This window comes from Zerene cesonia, chromosome 26, assembly GCF_012273895.1.
Source record: "Zerene cesonia ecotype Mississippi chromosome 26, Zerene_cesonia_1.1, whole genome shotgun sequence".
NCBI lineage: Eukaryota > Metazoa > Arthropoda > Insecta > Lepidoptera > Pieridae > Zerene > Zerene cesonia.
The window spans coordinates 2500325-2518727 of record NC_052127.1 but is presented as its reverse complement, the minus strand read 5'-3'; the positions used below and the strand labels follow the sequence as shown (position 1 = coordinate 2518727).

The 18403-nt window shown below is 32.0% G+C and overlaps 1 protein-coding gene across 1 annotated transcript in view; it reads right to left on the bottom strand.

Annotated features, from left to right (window-relative positions):
• Nucleotides 1-16400, bottom strand: part of LOC119836923 (putative transcription factor SOX-15) — a 99368-nt gene extending 82968 nt beyond the window's left edge. The window contains exons 1-2 of the mRNA XM_038362391.1: nucleotides 16079-16400; nucleotides 9008-9196 (exon numbers count right to left, since the gene is read on the bottom strand). Coding sequence (XP_038218319.1) covers nucleotides 9008-9084 — 77 coding nt within the window. The 5' untranslated portion in view covers nucleotides 9085-9196; nucleotides 16079-16400. The remainder of the gene's footprint in view (nucleotides 1-9007; nucleotides 9197-16078) is intronic.
• Nucleotides 16401-18403: the final 2003 nt, after the last annotated feature.

Here is an 18403-nt window from a genome sequence, read left to right as displayed (position 1 = left end):
TTTATTGTTCTCAAAATGTATTAATTGTAAGTTTTTTTTTTGTTGTATTTGTGATTAAAAGTATTTTCTTTCTTTCTTTCTTCTTTCTTAATTTTCTGGTCTCCAATAATGGACTGCCCATTTAGCATTCCATTTAAAAGACCAGTTTTTAAATTTCCATACCTTGCAATAGTCCTACATCGGCCGCGGACTGCCTAGGGTTGTATCTCTATAGTGCAGTCATGGGCAGGCTGCGGTTGATGTCACACTACACATTAAAACTCTCAAAAGGGCCTCTGCGTGTTGAATCTATGTCCCCATGTAAGCCTCCCATAAGACCTTCCTTCTGGGGGTACCCGAGTATTATGGAATATAGCTTAATAATAATGTAATAGTGCAATTGTATACGCATAAAATCTTGAATGTTTATCTGGATTGTGTACGTACAAGCTGTTTTTTGTGTTGTAGAGATTTAAATTATTAAATATCTGTCACTCAATAATTAGGGTCTACTATATTATTTATGAAATAAAAATATTATTTTGTTATGTAAAGTGATGTAACGATGACAATATTGAGAACTTCATGGTATTTCTTTGTGATTGTTCTATTTTAAGGTTTAAATGTAGGATTCAATTTTCTTTACTATCTTTCTTTTTTCAATGCAACTTTGTTTAATTGTGTGTGTGGGGGGTTTGGGGTGTACCGGGTGTCCGTTTTCTTTTCCTCACCCTTCCTATCGTAGGCTTGATACCAGCGCATTTATATAAAGAAAAAAATGATTTGGTCTCCCCCTGACCACGCACGCTACAGCAATGGATAAATAATAGTAAAATAATATTATCAAAATATTTTTAATATATATCTGTTGCTTATAGAATAGCGTCATTTCAGGGCTAATAAATCCACTTAAACACAACTTGGTACAATAAATAATAAATAACTCGGAATTTGAAAACACGTTTTATATCATATATCATACTTCCAAACAAAACGTTGAGGACATCAAAAATGCTCAAAACATTAGTAATTTTTTTACAATATCGTTAATATGAGTACCTACCCTCATACTCCATAAATAAAAAAAAAACATCTTAAGATATCTTATGAAACTTAAATCTCCACTACTTTTACTATATACTATTTAATATAACTTAAACTAAGTTATATACACATAGACCTATGTTCAGAGAACATAGAAGCAAAGGTCGACACAAAGTAAAATGTACAAACCGCTTCGCTTATGAAGCCTCATTCAAATACATCACAATAAGTCGATAAGTTCACAAGAATTTGAGACCTAATTTGATGACCCGTCGTACTAATTTCCTTTATCATAAAAAACCTCGAACAAATCCATGGATACGCAAAAAGTACATTATTTACTTATATTTTAATGATATAAATGCATCTGCCTTTGAAGAATTTCGTGCTATAAAAAGTGAAGTAGGTAATACTAAACCTAAATTTAGGACTAAATTTAATGAGTCAGCTGTTATGAAAATGTGAATTAATGTTAGAAATTACTTCAATTTTTATTCTGAAAGATCCTCCATCTTTAACGTGCAGTGTCTTTAAATAGAAATTAAATAAAGTTTATCTTATATATTATAAGCCATCTAAAAAAAACACTCTAAATTTAATATTCTAAATTCGTGTACCTACAATAAAATTCCATACTCATTTATCACGAACATCGACTCCACAGCTTTCTATTTCGGCAATGATTACGTTCAAACTCACGCGTATTAAGATCAGCTGATAATTCGCGTCGATATTTCATTGAGGCTTTTCTTTTTTAATATCAGTGGCCTCGTAACATTAGGGGATAAAGGTTATAATAAACTTTACATGATAATTTGTCGACTAAACAACCGACATCTTAAATATATCTCTGTTCTATATACATATATACAATCCTGCTAATCCTATCCTGCTAATATTATAAATGTGAAAGTTTGGGAGGATTGGTGTATGTGTATGTATGTTTCTTATTCTTTCAAGCAAAAACTACTGACACGATTGTAATGAAATTTGGTATGTAGATAGCTGGACAACTGAAATAACACATAGGAGACTTTTGATCCCGATATTCCTACGGGATACAGACTTACGCGGGTGAAACCGCGGGGCGCAGCTAGTTTATACTAAACTCAAATAAAACAAACATTTGTTTATTGAATCAGACTTCTTATAGAAGCACTTTTGTATCGTCATAACATACGAGTAGATTTAATATTTATCAGCGGTTCGGAAAGCACTTTCTACAGAAACTCTTAAACTCTCATAAAATCTATGAGATAAGTGTCAAAATATAGGTAATAATCTGCAAAAAAGTAGACGCATTTACTACTAAACTATTTAGTTATCTGTGGTTAAGGTGACACAAACATTAAATTGAACTATCATTAAACTGATTTTCCATTTTCAAATTTGGCTTCTTTTTTGTTGGATAAAGCTCTACTTTAAGCACTATTAAATAAATTAACGCGCAAGATATTTTTCACACTACACTTGTAAACAATAGATTCTAATCTCGTAGTATTAATTGCTAAATTACTGCAATTTAATCTCCATCTTTAAGGAAAGTCGTCAAACGTACAACAACGTCAATGATAGACGTTTTAATAAAGAATAATTCGCGAAACTACCAAAAACTACTAAATTTTCCACTCTTGCATTCAACCTTCATATTTCCCCAAACCGAAATTCCTCAAAATGGTAGCAAACAACATTAACGCATATATCTGGTAACACGCAATGGAGTACAGAATATTTCAAAGACAGGTCGGCTGACCACTAAGTAAGACAGGAACATAAATTCTTCAGCGGGCCTAACAAAAATAACAAATCCAAACCTCTTTAAGAGAGCTACCGAACTATAATTTATGGGAGTGGGTCCGACGGCCAAGGAGGGATAAAATAAACAAAAAAAAAAATGTCGGAACGGAGACGCAAAACGGCGAAATTGGAAATAATTTTGCGATAGCATCGTTCGGCTGTAACGTTCGATTTTATGCGTATGTGATTTCTTTTTGGTGCCACGACGAGTTATGGGTGGGTGCAGGCATGTCTGAAAATCTAATAGATATATCTCTAGATGTGCTTCAGTATTTAACATTTGCAAACAATTAAACTGTTTTTGAACTGTGTTTGAGTTTACGCGAGTTACATTTAGAAATTAAAAACTTTTTAACGGATTTTAAACGCGACCACGAATTAATAAATCGCGTTTAAAAACCGCTAAAAAGTTTTTAATTTCTAAACGTGGACAGTTGTTTTTTCGTGTACATTACAATTGAAGTTTAACAAACAGTTTAAAACATGAAATATTTTATTAGTTCAATGATATTTCTCTATAACTACATTATTTAAAAATACTGAATATGCTTGATATCAAGTCAGTCATTTACAAAGTTAAAAGAATAAGCTTTTAATCTTCCGATTAGTGTAATGGTGTCAAAGATATGAATAATTTAAATCGTTTAGTTCTACGTTCAATTAAATAATTGCCCTTTTATTCTTTCTAAGGAAAAAGTATACCAAACTCAAACATTTATTCATTCAACTAGACTTCCTATAGAAGCACTTTTGAATCGTCATAATATAACACAGTTATAACGTTTACCAACGGTTCGGAAGGCAGTTTCTACAGAGAAGTGCCGGCAAGAAACTCTGTAGTTGCTTTATCTCCTAGATATAGATATTGTTTTGTCTAGATTATACTCGAATATAAGTACTTTTATGAACGCATTTTAATGAACTAATAAACATTTACACAATAATAACAAGCGTTTATGGAAGATCGGCAAAAGTTTTTAGGTACTCATTTTAAACAAAAATGCTTCTACATGTATTGAGCACCATATTCTCTAACTGTGTTTGTCGTTAATCCTACTAATAATATTATAAATGCGAAAGTTTGTAAATGTTTTGTTGTTGAACCGGTTGCAATGAAATTTGGTACATAGATAGCTGAACAACTGGAATAACATATAGGTAACATATTATCCCGATATTCCTATGGGATACGGACATACGCGGGTAAAACCGCGGGGCGCAGCTAGTGTATAATTTTGTTCATATTTATATGAACAAAATTATACAGTTCTGGTATACAAATAATGCTTTTCAGTAGACACTATGACGATATAATATATTCAAAAGTTTTTTCCCCCAATATTGAATCTTATTCTGGTGCCTTTGTAAAACATGATAAAGATACGATATAGCTATATTTAAGACAGAGTAAGGTTTATATGTATAATAACATAGAAAGGTGTTTAACCCCGAATTTAACGCGCGCAAACCCATACGCAGAAGCTAGTAACATATATCAAATCACAACTTGTGTCACAACAACATAGTGCAATATTAAAAACAAACAAACCGACATGGCAGACAAAACGGATTCCCGGTGCTGGCAATTGGAATAGTTTTCAGGTTTTTTAGCTCGTTTTAGGACACACAGGTATTCTAACGGTACCCAGAGGCATAGCTCGAGCCGGCCGGGTTTCTTTTTTTTGATGACCTTGAACATTTGAAGTTTTACTTTGACACCAGGAGTTTGGTTCGGTTTTATGGTTCCTGAAACTGTAATTGCGGTGGATATGCTGTAGTTGTGATGGATCCGCGAGGACGTTACCAGAAACATTTTGTGACAAACAACAACAACAGCAACAACAACTCTAATATTAATTACCACGAGATGTAGTTCATCTTCAATACTGCTGTTGTCCATATGAATCAAAATACCCGTTTGCAGGGGGGATACACAAACATCACACAACCATAGTTACACCTACCTACACCCATGGTTCTTAGAAAAAGCTTCATAGGTCTTATTCAATCATTAAAATTTGTCTTTTACAAGAGTTTATTTATATTGTTTTTTTTCTATATAAACTCCAAATATAAACTTTAGTATATAGATATAAACTAAACATAATCTTCACTACATGGTATAAAAGTCGCTTTCTCTGTCTATGTGCTATGTCCCTATGTTTCTTTAACTACGCAACGGATTTTATGGGATTTTTTTTAATAGGTAGAGTGATTCAAGAGGAAAGTTTGTATGCATAACATCTATTAAACCAATCCGAATTTAACACGTATGAAGACGCGGACAAAAACTAGTTGTACATAAATGCAATAAGAAAAATAATTAATGTTTTCATATACCTTACTGTTGACATGGGACAGGACCATATTAATTTCAACGAGCGTTTAAATTTGACCCATTTATGTTTTTTTTATTTTTTTATGTAATAGCGGGCAACAGAGCTGGTGGTTCGCCTGATGGTAAGCGATCACCACCACCCATGAACATTCGCAATCGCCTCTGCGAATGCGCTACCCTTTTAGTTACATATTAGTGACCTAGATTGTCTTCTTTATTTATACTACCCTTTCTAGATGAATTCGATTATTACGGCTAACAAAAGAGAAATCTCGGGTTATAATAACATTAAGTCACAAGTCACTAATAACTATTTGAAACACGAATGATAACTACACTAATGAGGTCGTGACAAGTAATTCTAGTGTCACATTAATAAGAAGTCAATCGTCTAGCAGACACTCTTAAGAATTAGATGTATGGAGAAATTATATAATAAAGAGGTGTGGATTACATATGCCGTAGCATATTGTAATTAAGGAACACGTACGTATACGTGTTCTTTAATTACGTAAATATGTAATGTATAAACTGAATTTAAAACTCTATTTTAACAAAGTCAGCGAGGAAGCATTGCCCGTCTGAATTAAGAAATTCTCGAAATAGCTCTACTAATTAAATATGTTAAACAGAATTTTAAGGAACTTTTATCGCAACAGGGAATTATGACAAAAAGCTTACTGGCAACTCTAATTGCGTTCAGCGCCGACCAAAATTAAAAAGAAAAGTCGCACAGCAAGAATCCCGCCTATTTTTAAAAATGGAACCCGATGATGATTCGCCTAATTAATAAACCAATCACGTACAGTCGAGACGCGGCGTCGAGGCGCGGCGGACGTGCGGGCGCGGGGGATGAGCGCTCGGAAATTCGAATACTATATTTTTTTCTGCAAGCAAGCATCATAATGTTACTTGTAATTGGCTTGACGGTAAGTAACAATGAATTTCAGATAAATTTAATTGCAACTTAGATCTTAGCTTATTAATTTAAACAGTGCAAAAAGCTCAATCATTAAAGCATACCAAGTATGTGCACGATCCAGTTCTTTTTAGAAATCATATCATAATATAAAGCCTTCATTAGAAACATTCTATTGCACTTAATCGTTCGTATTAATATAAAGTAATAACCACGACCAATTGACGCGAGCAAAAATTTGAATAACACACAAACTCTGAAGCGACGCACTACTTTTTACGCCAGCACGATGCGAATTTAACTCACACGTTGCTAACAAAAGGCTTTTAATACTGACACCGAAAAATTACGTGAAAAAATCACGTGATTGGCGTTTGCTAAAAAACATCATTTATCAAATAAATGCATTCTCGGTTATGTCCTTGCGCAGCGTGACAGAAAAAACTATCGGAATATTAAGTGTTTCGCTCGGCAGCGCGGGTTCGAGGGAGCGACGCGATGCGAGAGTCGCCGGAGATTAGCGGCCGCGCGCTTTTTGCTTGCATCAATCGATGCGCTCGCGCATTCGCACAATGAATAATTCAAAAATTGACATGAAATGGCGTATGGTTCTTTTTTTAAAATGAAAGGTGCCCGATTGAGGACTGTAACCGCCTGACGAATTCATTGGTCAACGGCTTTTTGCGTTCGGTAATTGCTGCGTATTCGTTTCAGTTTAGAACTGAAGTTAATTGCTGTGGTGTTTTACTATCGATTCTTGTATTGTCGCAATATTGGAATATATAATAAAAGCCACAAAATGTAGTTATGATAAAGTTTACTGTCAAACCGCAAATAAAATAGCGCCTTGAACGTTCGGAATCTAATAAACGATTAATACTTTATCCATATTATTTATAATCAAATGTTTTATTAGGTACAATCAGCACTGTGCATATATATGTTACAGAGGTGTAAATATTGTATTATTTAAAATAATAATAAGTATCTACATACAGCTTTATTTTTTGTAGTAGGTAATAATCTTTTCAAACATAATCACAACGATTTTAAATAATAAAAAGCGTTCACGTTCGTTAAGTTTGCCCTGACGTCAGCTGAAGAAATGGATACGTAAATAAGTATAGAATCAAAATCATCAAATAATTATAAGTAATATATCTATTTTTAAGCAAATTACGGATGATTTATATGCTTCCTGTGAAACCTGGGTGATTTCAGGATATGAATCATCAAACAACAAAAACTCTATAAGAGTCTCATTCGTAAATGATAGATTGAAAGGGTCTATAAAGGTCTAAAGGTCTGAAGGTCTATAAGACCACTGGTTAATGTGTCACAGTAGAACCGAAGTAGTCTGGGTTCAATACCTGGTGAAGACGACGATACACAATTTAAACATACTTTTTTAGATTGTAAACTGATCTGCCTACTAGACTAAGGAACACATTAAATGTAATGATTTTGCAGCGAAGCCGAATTATAAAAAAGATATTTATTTCCTTCGACTTTTTTTCCTCGCATCGTTTATATCGAGCCCCAGATCATACTTTTTTTAATGATATATGGATATTTATAGGGATTAAACCAATATTAAGAGAATTCATACTGTTCCGATACTTTCATATTTTTTTACAATCAATAAGTTTTTTTAGCGTAGCTCAAATGCATGTAATCATTAAAGATTATGTTGTTGGAAATCAAAATGGGGCCGAACTGAATATTAGCTTGAACAGCTAATAGATGTAGTCAATTTAAAGTAAAACACAGTAACAAAACACTAACAAAGTGAAGTTAGCTGGACAAAAGTCACAATCCGTACGAATTGGCTAGGTTTCACAGTGATTCGATATTTTATAGGATACGAAAGTTCAACGAGTTTTGAGAAGTTATGAAAATGACATCCGTATCTAATTGACAATCATTCATTCAACAGAATATCAAAACAGAAGTGATATCCGACTATATATAGACTATACATATAATTCAAAAACGAAGTAGACCTTAGCTTCTCGAATTGATAAGTGACGTTTTTATCTAACCAGCATTCAATAGTGACATTGGAATCCTATCCTACTTATCCTACTAATATTATTAATGCAAAGGTTTGAAAGGATGTGTGTCTGTTTGTTACTGTTTTACGCAAAAACTACTGAACCGATTGCAATGAAATTTGGTACGTAGACAGATGGACAACTGGAATAACGTATAGTCAACTTTTTATCCCGATATTCCAACGGGATACGGACTTACGCGGGTGAAACCGCGGGGCGCAGCTAGTAGTAGATAAATAGTTTATAAATGCAATATAATAAAAAGTTTGTAATTAAGTCGATGATGCTGTCGATGAGGGAACGAAACCATCGATTTCCAAGTATAAGTGATCATCGAATTCTGGTTTCGATTGACCAAATGTTTTTATCTCGTGTTTTTGATTAAATGGCTTCATCCTGTAATGTATTGTCAACTGGTTTCGCTTCTAGAGATTTTAATTAAAATTCAAGGTAATTATATAATTATAAGACAATGAGCATACGTTCAGGTGTCTATGGTTTTGGGTTAAGGTATGTGGTGGGAATTATTGAATAATATTTATATCTGACATGTTTAATATCTTATTCCAGAGCTTGTTCAACTATTCTTTTTTTTTATTTTTAAATTCAAGTTACGGTATCTATTTAAAGGTATTACTGGTATTATTGGTATACCACTGTTACAACAGATGGCGTTGTTTTAAAATAGTTTAAGTAAACACATTTACAGTTTTAAACTTAGGGAATAAAGCCTCATTTCATCTGGTTCGATTGCAAAACTATATAATTAGTTAAACGGTCACATATCTTGTGCATTTCATTCGAAATAATTCACTAATAGGTATATTGAATCTAGAAAAAAGTTTTGAAACAAATATAAATATTTATTTTACTCACTTGTAAGACGAAAAAGACATGTTCCCGTCCATGGGCTGATCATCAAGTGAGCCAGTCGTCAGCATGAGTGTGTTCATTCGGTAACAAACTATCGATATCGATGTGTCACACCACTAGTTTACACTGCGTCAACTCGACGCTATAGCACATTATGGTGTCACATCACTAGCGACTGTCCTTGTGGCGTGTCTGCAAATAATTTTATTGTAATTAATAAAAAAATTCAATACATGTGTATGTATTATAAAATTAAAAAAAGAAAAGAAATGTCACGTTTGCAATTAATTATTCAAAAGTAATGAATCTATTGAAATAAATTAATATACCTAATTAAAGTTGTAGTTCATAAAACTTATTCTGATTCAATTAAAAGATACGATAAGAAGATTAACAGGATTATTAAATAACGTTCCAGCTTAATAAATCAATATTATGATCACAAATATTAATCATTCACTGAATATTACTATCCTTTAAAGTTTACCCAAGGCGTGATACATCGAATTACCGCTTTTAATCTGTACCAAGAACTCAAGAAAAATAAGGTGAATAAAATTTAAAAATTTTAGGATCAGACAAAAATCAAGCAATTTGTATCATAAAAGAAGACTTCGCGAATGGATACATTAATATCATTTGTAATCTGTGGACATATCCATAGAGTACTTAAAATTTTTGATTGATCGTCGAGTTGATTGATTTCGTAAACGTCAATAAAACCTGAGGTAGTCAAATCAAAATGTTTTTCGCCATTGACATTTAGGTTAATCCTTGTATCGAGTAACAACATACAGCCTCTTTGCAATAATCTAACACATCTGGTATTGGACTGGCATCAGATTTGAAAGATAGCAGCCCGCTCGTTCGGCGGGAACCGGCTCTGCGGCCATATTGAATCTGATTGACAGCTGTCAATGTTGGCGGCACTGCGACGCGTCGCCGCGCCTGCACACTAAGTAACAAGCAACTAATTCGTTCGAAAAAAATCACGTTCAAAAATGACGCTCATTATAAATACAAAATTCCGAACGTTCGAATTTCGAACGGTTAGAATTTTTTTTATTGAATGCCTTGTAAAAAACTGTTATTTCTAATAAAACGCTAACAATAAATAAGTAGTGAGAAGCAGAAGTTTCCACTCCACGCTAAATTACAAGGAAAATTGGTCAATAATTTATCTTTTAATACGTAATAATTACAACTTAGTGTGACGTCACTAATAGTTGGGTCCGGTTAGGTAAATACCTAATCTTATTGTACCTATATGCATAATCAGCTGCACTATTTACGCTTGCAACAGCTATTTCCAAATATGTAGATTACGTTTATTTCAGCCATTATATTTCTAAGAATAACAACACTAGGTTTTAGTTTGACACGCCCTATATTTAATGCACTTAGGTATATATTTTTGTACACAAAATTATAACACATAGTTGTTATTTTTATGGACTATGCACATGGACGTGGAAGGAACGAAACATTGAGACGATTTTAACTAGAATTAAGTTTGTAATAATACTCATCTCCAGTCGCAATAATTTATATTAATTCATATTCTTATTTATATTTAGCATAAATTTAGAGGCATTACAATTTAATGGTTATTTGTTTTCGACAAGCATCAATCGTTCTTTTTCTGTCATAAATTCGAATTTGAAATTCGAATTATTATTTAAATTTTTTTACAATTCTTGAAAAAGATCCGAGACTGACGTGATATTATTTAATCTGTATTTTATTACACGTTAGGTATTTTTCATTCATTGTTAAATATAACGTAACACTTACTTTTTGATAATTCTATTATTCGTGTGATCTTTGAACGGATTCAAAGAAATATTGCAATAATAAAAACGTAGCGAAGTTTTCTTTATTCATATAAGGCTATATAAAATCGATAAAAATACGCATTTATCTATCGACCTCCAATCTACTGTGACAACTGCGCTTTATATTATATCGGGCAATTAGCCGCTTCGCCACGCCTCTTACATTCGAAATTATGTAATTTTTCATACTTGCAACGTTTAAATAAAGCCAATAAATGCGTTATCGGTCAAATATTGAGTAAATGTATTGACTTTCAATGCTTATAGTTCAAAAACATATATCACTAGCTGCACCCGGCAAACGCTGTTCTGCCTTACTCTTATCATTTAGGGGTATGAAAAATAGATGTTGGCCAATTCTCATAGATACCGGATAAGCACAAAAAATTTCATCAAAATCGGTCAAGCCGTTTCGGAGGAGTATGGCAACGAAAACTGTGACACTAGAATTTTATATATTAGATTAGTGTTGGAAGGTGTCATATGTCGCCGAACTTTTTTGATTCTCAGAGATACCGGTTTCCTCACGATGTTTTCTTTCATTGTTTTAAGCAGTGGTGATGTTATCTACATGCGCAGATAAATTGAAAAATCAATTTATTTCCTGCACGCTCGCCCTGTCTCGAACCACGACTTATCGATTTTGAAGTCCGAGGTTCTCACCACTGAGCCACCACTGCACTTCATTGTATAAAAATATAATACAAAGAAAAAATTTAAATTTTACAAAGGGTTTTGTACACAATTGGCAGACTTATGGCTGTGAGTATTTTTTCCAGGCAACCGGGTAAAAGATAAATGATGATTATGATGTATAAGCTTGTGTGTTATTCTGGTACATAAGCTACAACACTAGATGCCATCAAAATCCGTTCAGTAGCTTTTGAGTGACAAGCAAACATAAAATACATTTTATAGACGTCGCGTTTATAATACTAGGTAAGTATACGCTCGCCTGACCGCCTCCTTGGTACAGTGGTTAACACCTGAGGGTGGTATGCAAAGCTTCCCCGCACAAAAAAGGGGGACACGGAATTTCACTGTATACACCCGCAACTTCGACCTTAGAAAATTGTGGAAATGAGATGTTTCACCACGGTAAAAACTACCCTATGTCACTCTATAGCTTCCTAACTATATCCAAACATAAAATCATCATGAAATCGCTTCACTGTGACGTGAAAAAGATATGGGGAACAAACAAACATCGTGTGTTTGTTCGCCTTTATAAGAGATAGTAAGGATTTATAATATTAGTGAGAATTACCTACATTTAGGTGGATAGGTACGAATTTTAAGTGTATATTTATTTCAACAGAAATCCAACTTCTGTAAGATACAAGCAAAAAATTATGTATTACCCTAAAACTAAATATGATAGAATAAATCAACATTTTTATTTTACGTATAATATAACTCGAATATTTAAACATAATAAATGAACCGGCCACAGTTATAAAAACTAGGTATAACTTCTCATAATTAAATTGAAAAATTTTAATATACTTTATTATTACTATTAGCTAAACATGAGTACTGAATGAGTCTTAACGTTACAAGCGATCTCTACCAGACAATCCGAAAGGCAAGATTTTTTAAAGGTGCATATAAATAATCCAAAATTAATATTAATATAAAGTGACACTGCACGCAGATTAAATAAGATAGCCGAAACCATTAAAGGTTGCCTTTTGTTTTTATCTGCATAAAATATCTCAACATTTTGTTATCTGTATAAACATTTTGGGTTAATCGACCTCTCACTATTATCGTAAGCATGATATTATCTATAGAGTAAGACCTATCGACAATGTGTCACAGCACTAGACAGTTTATAGATAAAAATCTGGAGTAGGAACTATCGCTACTGAATCTCAATTAAAATCTATACATTTCTTGTGAAGTAAATTATTTTTTCATACTTAAAGCATGTTTAGGATAAAATAATTAATATTTTATTTTATGTTAATCGAGAACATTCTTTCCAAACTGAATACATATATATACAAACGCATGTATATATCCTTTTCATTGAATGTGATTCAATTTTCATAAAATTGCATTCAAATTTATATTGGCGGCAAAATTACAAACATTAATGACTAATGTCTATTTGTTTTCGGCCAGCATTAATAATTTTCAATTGAAGACTTTAAATTTGGAATTCGAATTTCCATTATTAAACATCAACAATTCGACTTAGTCACAACGACCTGACTCTATGACATTGTATTCCATATTTGAACGTTTAAAAACCAATAACGATAGAATATCATACACCGAATAAGTATGTGTAATGAATAGATTAAAATTCTATTTGCATTCGATGACTAGATAATGTAAAATACATAAATATTTGTATTAGATCTTAAATAATATTAATATTTTGTCTATGAACTTAAAACTTAAGGAAGAGCAATGTTTTATGTCGTAGATTAATTAAAAATACAACAATTTTTACAAAATAGTGTAAAAACATGATAAAAACTAAGCTGCTCTTGTATTAAAAGGAATTTAAGCTTGAATTAATACGTGTTTAAATTATATCCGACATAATAACACTTCGTATGCTATAACTTTTTTGGTATATGACTCTGTTATAAATACTCTCCATTCACGCCACAGCGTATCTGTGTATAACCAATCGTCATTTCGCAGACAAATCCGGAGGCAAAGCTAGCAAACTATAATAACATACTTATGAATAATGTTGGCGGAACAAAGCAGTCATATTTAAAAATAAGCCCCGCACCTTAACAAAAACATTTCATGTTTTGGTAATTCAAAAACGTAATAAAAACATCATCCGCACGAGATATATTATTATGCTTTATAATTAAAACGAACATAATTTAAAATAAACCTCCATGGAGGACCCAAGAATTTTATCATATAAAAAAGGATGTGAGGATTACTTAAATAATAAATTCATTTCTGTTGAGTCATTTAATCAGAGAATCCTTTAACAGTTTCATATCTTTTCAATTAATTTTAAAATAATTTTTTTTAATCAATTAAGTAATAATTTGTTCGTACAATTAACTTATTTAATTCGATTATAAATCAGCACATGCCATATAAGTGAGACGGGACACATGGTCTTATCTAAGACGGAGGCAAATATTATTATAAACGATTTTAATTTTATTTCTTACGATATAACACGATCAGTTTTATAAAATTCTATCGTAGTAGATAGCTACATTTTTACCTAAGTATATCATATTTATTGTTCCATACTCAAATGTTAAAAGACAGCCTGGTGTCTGTCTATATATGAGACTTGGTCTTGATCCACGAGTGCTATAGGTATATGAAACACAAACGAAGCCGGGGCAGAGCTAGTCGCTATCGCTAGTCACCGATACAATATCTTAATCTTACTAAATATTTGAATACAAGACATAACTTTAGTTTCATTAACAATATAAGTATATCAAACTCAAATATAGATTCAATTTGACTTTTTAGTAGCGAACTTCAATCATCGTATTACATAGGAATATCTGATTGCGCTGGTTCTAAAGCAGTTTCTGAAGAGAAGAGCCGACAAGAAAGTATCGTTATTTTAGTTGATATTTTGTACCCCTTCACTTTGTTTCTAGATAGATAGATAGATAGATAGATTTCTAATTCCAGTTCTTGGATTTTATGACCAAATTACGTCACTTAGTACATTTTATAGTGCACTGCTGTTCATTGGCTTGCCATGTTATTATAATAACTACAAGCTAGCGAGTGCATTAAATTGACACGTTACTGCAATATCTTCGTAAATATTTTTAGAAGAATAGAAATTTAGTGACGTCATTGAGTATTTAATTAGACATCAAATTGTTTTAGGGATAAGATAATGTATGTATACAAACTATTTACCTATAAACTTCTATTTTCTAACACTAAGCTGCGTGTCGTGGTAGATATAGTAGACAAAAAATGGAATATTATTATAAATTGTAGAAATTTTCAAACGAATGTTTGTGCAGTGCAAGATACGATTTCATAGTGATTTACTTGTTTTTTTTTTATAATCCAAAATTCCACAACTCAAAATATCCTCAATTCGAAACTAAATTATATAAATTCCAAGCTCATTACAAAGTTTATTCACCGTTTAGGTATGTTTTCCAATACGTATGCAAATACGGGTGAAGAGGTCGAGTGGTTCCCCGCTTCTTTCCAATGGATAACTTATATTAAATAAAATACTTAATCGATAATTCCTTATTAACGCATAACCATTTTAAATAATTATTCATTTATTATTAAATAGGTATCTGAACATCATTTATTTAAAAAAACAGTTGTCTCTCAATTCGTGCGTTCCAGTCTTTTCGAATTTAATTATATTTCTATTGATTGTTTTTATCTGATTATCTTGTATAATGGATAGGTATTTATGAAAACGTATTATACCTGTTGTATTAATTAGACTGTCATATAGTTTATATATATAATTATAAATATATATTTCCTTGAAAAATAAAAAAACGAATTTTTTTATGTTTAACTGAGAACATGAAAATCATTTATTTTCGAATCTAGAAGGGGTCCAGGGGTTTTAAGTGGTTTAATTGCTTAGCTATTGAATCAATGTTTGTTATTAGGGAAATTTAAAAGCGTAAAACTGTAAACAATAGGAGGCTTATGAAAACACACCTTTCGTTATTATTTCCCTAATTCGAATTCGAAAATATTAATACATTGTTAATATTGATGGACGGTCTGACTACATCACTTAATTTTCAAGGATTGTATAAAAATGTCTCCGACGGTATTCCATGTAGTATAGAACTGATTATGATTTTATGCTAGTACTTTTGTTATTGCACCGAGGTACAGTACGTGTGAGATTTACAATACCTAACGAAACTCTACGCGTATTAATTAGCGCGCATTAAATTATAATTTCGATATTATAAATTGAGTTCTTATCGATGGAAATAACTATTTTTTACTAAATTAGTTACTTATGTGACTTTTAGTGATAATATAAAACTACGATAAACAAGATTTCAGTTCAGTATTTTATTGCCTTTGAAATATGTCATTTGAATGTATGGTTTTTAAATTAAAGAGCGGTTCTTACAGTTTCATTATAATAATAAATGTCGAATAATATATTAGTAGGAAAATTGTGGTTCAAATAAATGAAATTGATCTTTTGAAATCGAAACTGCAATGTATCTTAGATCTCAATATAAGAGTAATGTATTATATATTAATAAGATATACGTACCAAATTGACCAAAAAACAGTAAAATTAATTTATTGTTCAGCAAAACACATAATTTGAGCACGTTTAAGCAATCAAGTACATCCACTGAACGTAGTGAACTTTAACCGCAACTTGTCACATAAACTTTAATAACACATTTTCATAATAAATAATTCACGAATATAAAACCTCCCACTGGCAACACTTGGCTATATCTGTGAGTTCCAACGTCCGCGTTTAAAAAGAATAATCTGTTCCGGCGTAGATTTTTACATGGAGTTCGAAATTTGAATGTTTAAAATTCTAACGTTACACATAAGCTCGCGCCGGCGATGAACACGATCGACTGGAGACGCACGCGCACCTCAGCTTGAGCGAACGCTTGATTCAGGTATGACTAACCTTTTTTTATTGGCCGCCTATTTCTTGTATAAAAATAATAGCGCTTTATGCAACTTTAAGATGAACTCCTATATTTATAAGGTATTCCTTTTTTTATGAAGATTTACACATATATAACTTTAAGATAGACTAGAACTTTTAGATTTGTCAATCGACTAAGTTTAAATGCAAAAAGAAATACATTAGTATTATATATCATAAAAACCAAATTATCATATTTTCAATTCAAAGAAATTGAATATTGTTCAACTTATGCATTGGGTTTGACGGATAATAAAATAATGGTATTGAACCAAAAATCTGTTATGACTTAGTATGAGAGAAATACTAATTTTCCATTGTTACTGTGTCGCCAATAATCTATGTTTATTACGTATTTGTAAATATTATCTTGAAGACGTTATTATTCATATTAGCACATTAAAATAAATATTGTTCATTTATGTAGTTAATATTCACAATAAACTGTTCGCAGCACCTGATAAAACCTGTTGAGTCAACAACAAACGTATGCGCACAGCGTCGTAAGCTCACAATGAAAATTATACCTCACTCGCTTACACAAGATCGAACTTGAATTAAGCAGAAAAGAGACAGCACTATTTTACAGGTGATTTAACACTAATCTTGTCTTCCCTACTTCCAAGAGATCTTATGTAAATTTTATTAGAACCAAAGGAATTTTCATCTTATGGATTGGGTTATAAAATGTATTTTTTATTAAAGTTATCTCTTAATTTATATCATTGAGTGTTAGAAGATTATTTGAAATGTATGTAAATTCAATTATCAGTGCTTGTTGTCACGCATTTTCGGTGAGCACAGATAATAATAAATTTAATGAAAAATCATGTTATTTATTTTTATAAACACGTAAGCCGGACATTGGATACGTATGATTAGCTGTGAGACTGCATCTTTTTGTCTATCTCACTCTTATATTGGGAGATTGTTCGTGTTAGAACGAGATAACGCGATGTTTACATCTGAATGGACCAGAATGGAGACGTGGCTATTATGGGATCTTCCCAAAGTGCGTTAATTTAGGTAGGAGTAAATTGTCTGTTATATAGCAGATGTTTTTTGTGTTATTTATCGTCAATAGTCGAGTTTTTTCCTCGCTTTAGGTAAATATGTACAGATGTTTAAGTTAAAACGTTACTTAGTGTTTATGTGTTACTGACGAAATTTTAAAATCGAACAATATAGTATTCATTAATTGGGTTCATTTTAAATTGCATATATATATTTTTTTTATATTTGCATTGTGTCAACGGACGTAAGGTGTCCTTTTTTTTCAAATCAATAGATTATGTATTTACTATGCTTTCCTGACTTAAGGAATCGTAAGTAGCTTCTTAATAACAATTGCTTAGATTAAGATATTCTATATATATTAATCAAAATGTAACGCCAAATGTGTTGCTAACCGTAAAACTCGAGAACGGCTCGACCAATTCCCGGCATATTGTTTTTATCGTCACCTGCACAAAGGATCTTATGGAGCGAGAAGCCGGGGCGGAGAGCTAGTTATAGATAAAAATATATCCTGAGGCTTACTTTAAAAAATCACAATATTCGAAGCCAAAAAGCTAGTAATAACTAGTTACCTATAATATACTTTGACCGCCTCCTTGGTTTAGTAATTAACGCGTGAGCGTAGAACCGAGGGGTCCTGGGTTCAATTCCCGGTGGGTACGCACAAAAAAAAATGTCTCGGTCTGGCAGGACACAGAAGGCTGATCACCTACTTATCCGTAAAGAAATTCGATCAGTGAAACAGATGTACATCATCTGCCCCATACCCCACTAGGGGACTTCACTTTATAATATACTTACTATACACCAAATTTAATATAACTTTCATTCGTTGCTGTTTAAATAAAAAATAATATATTAACGTTCTAATGTATATTGAATCATCGTAAATGTCGACAAAAGAGA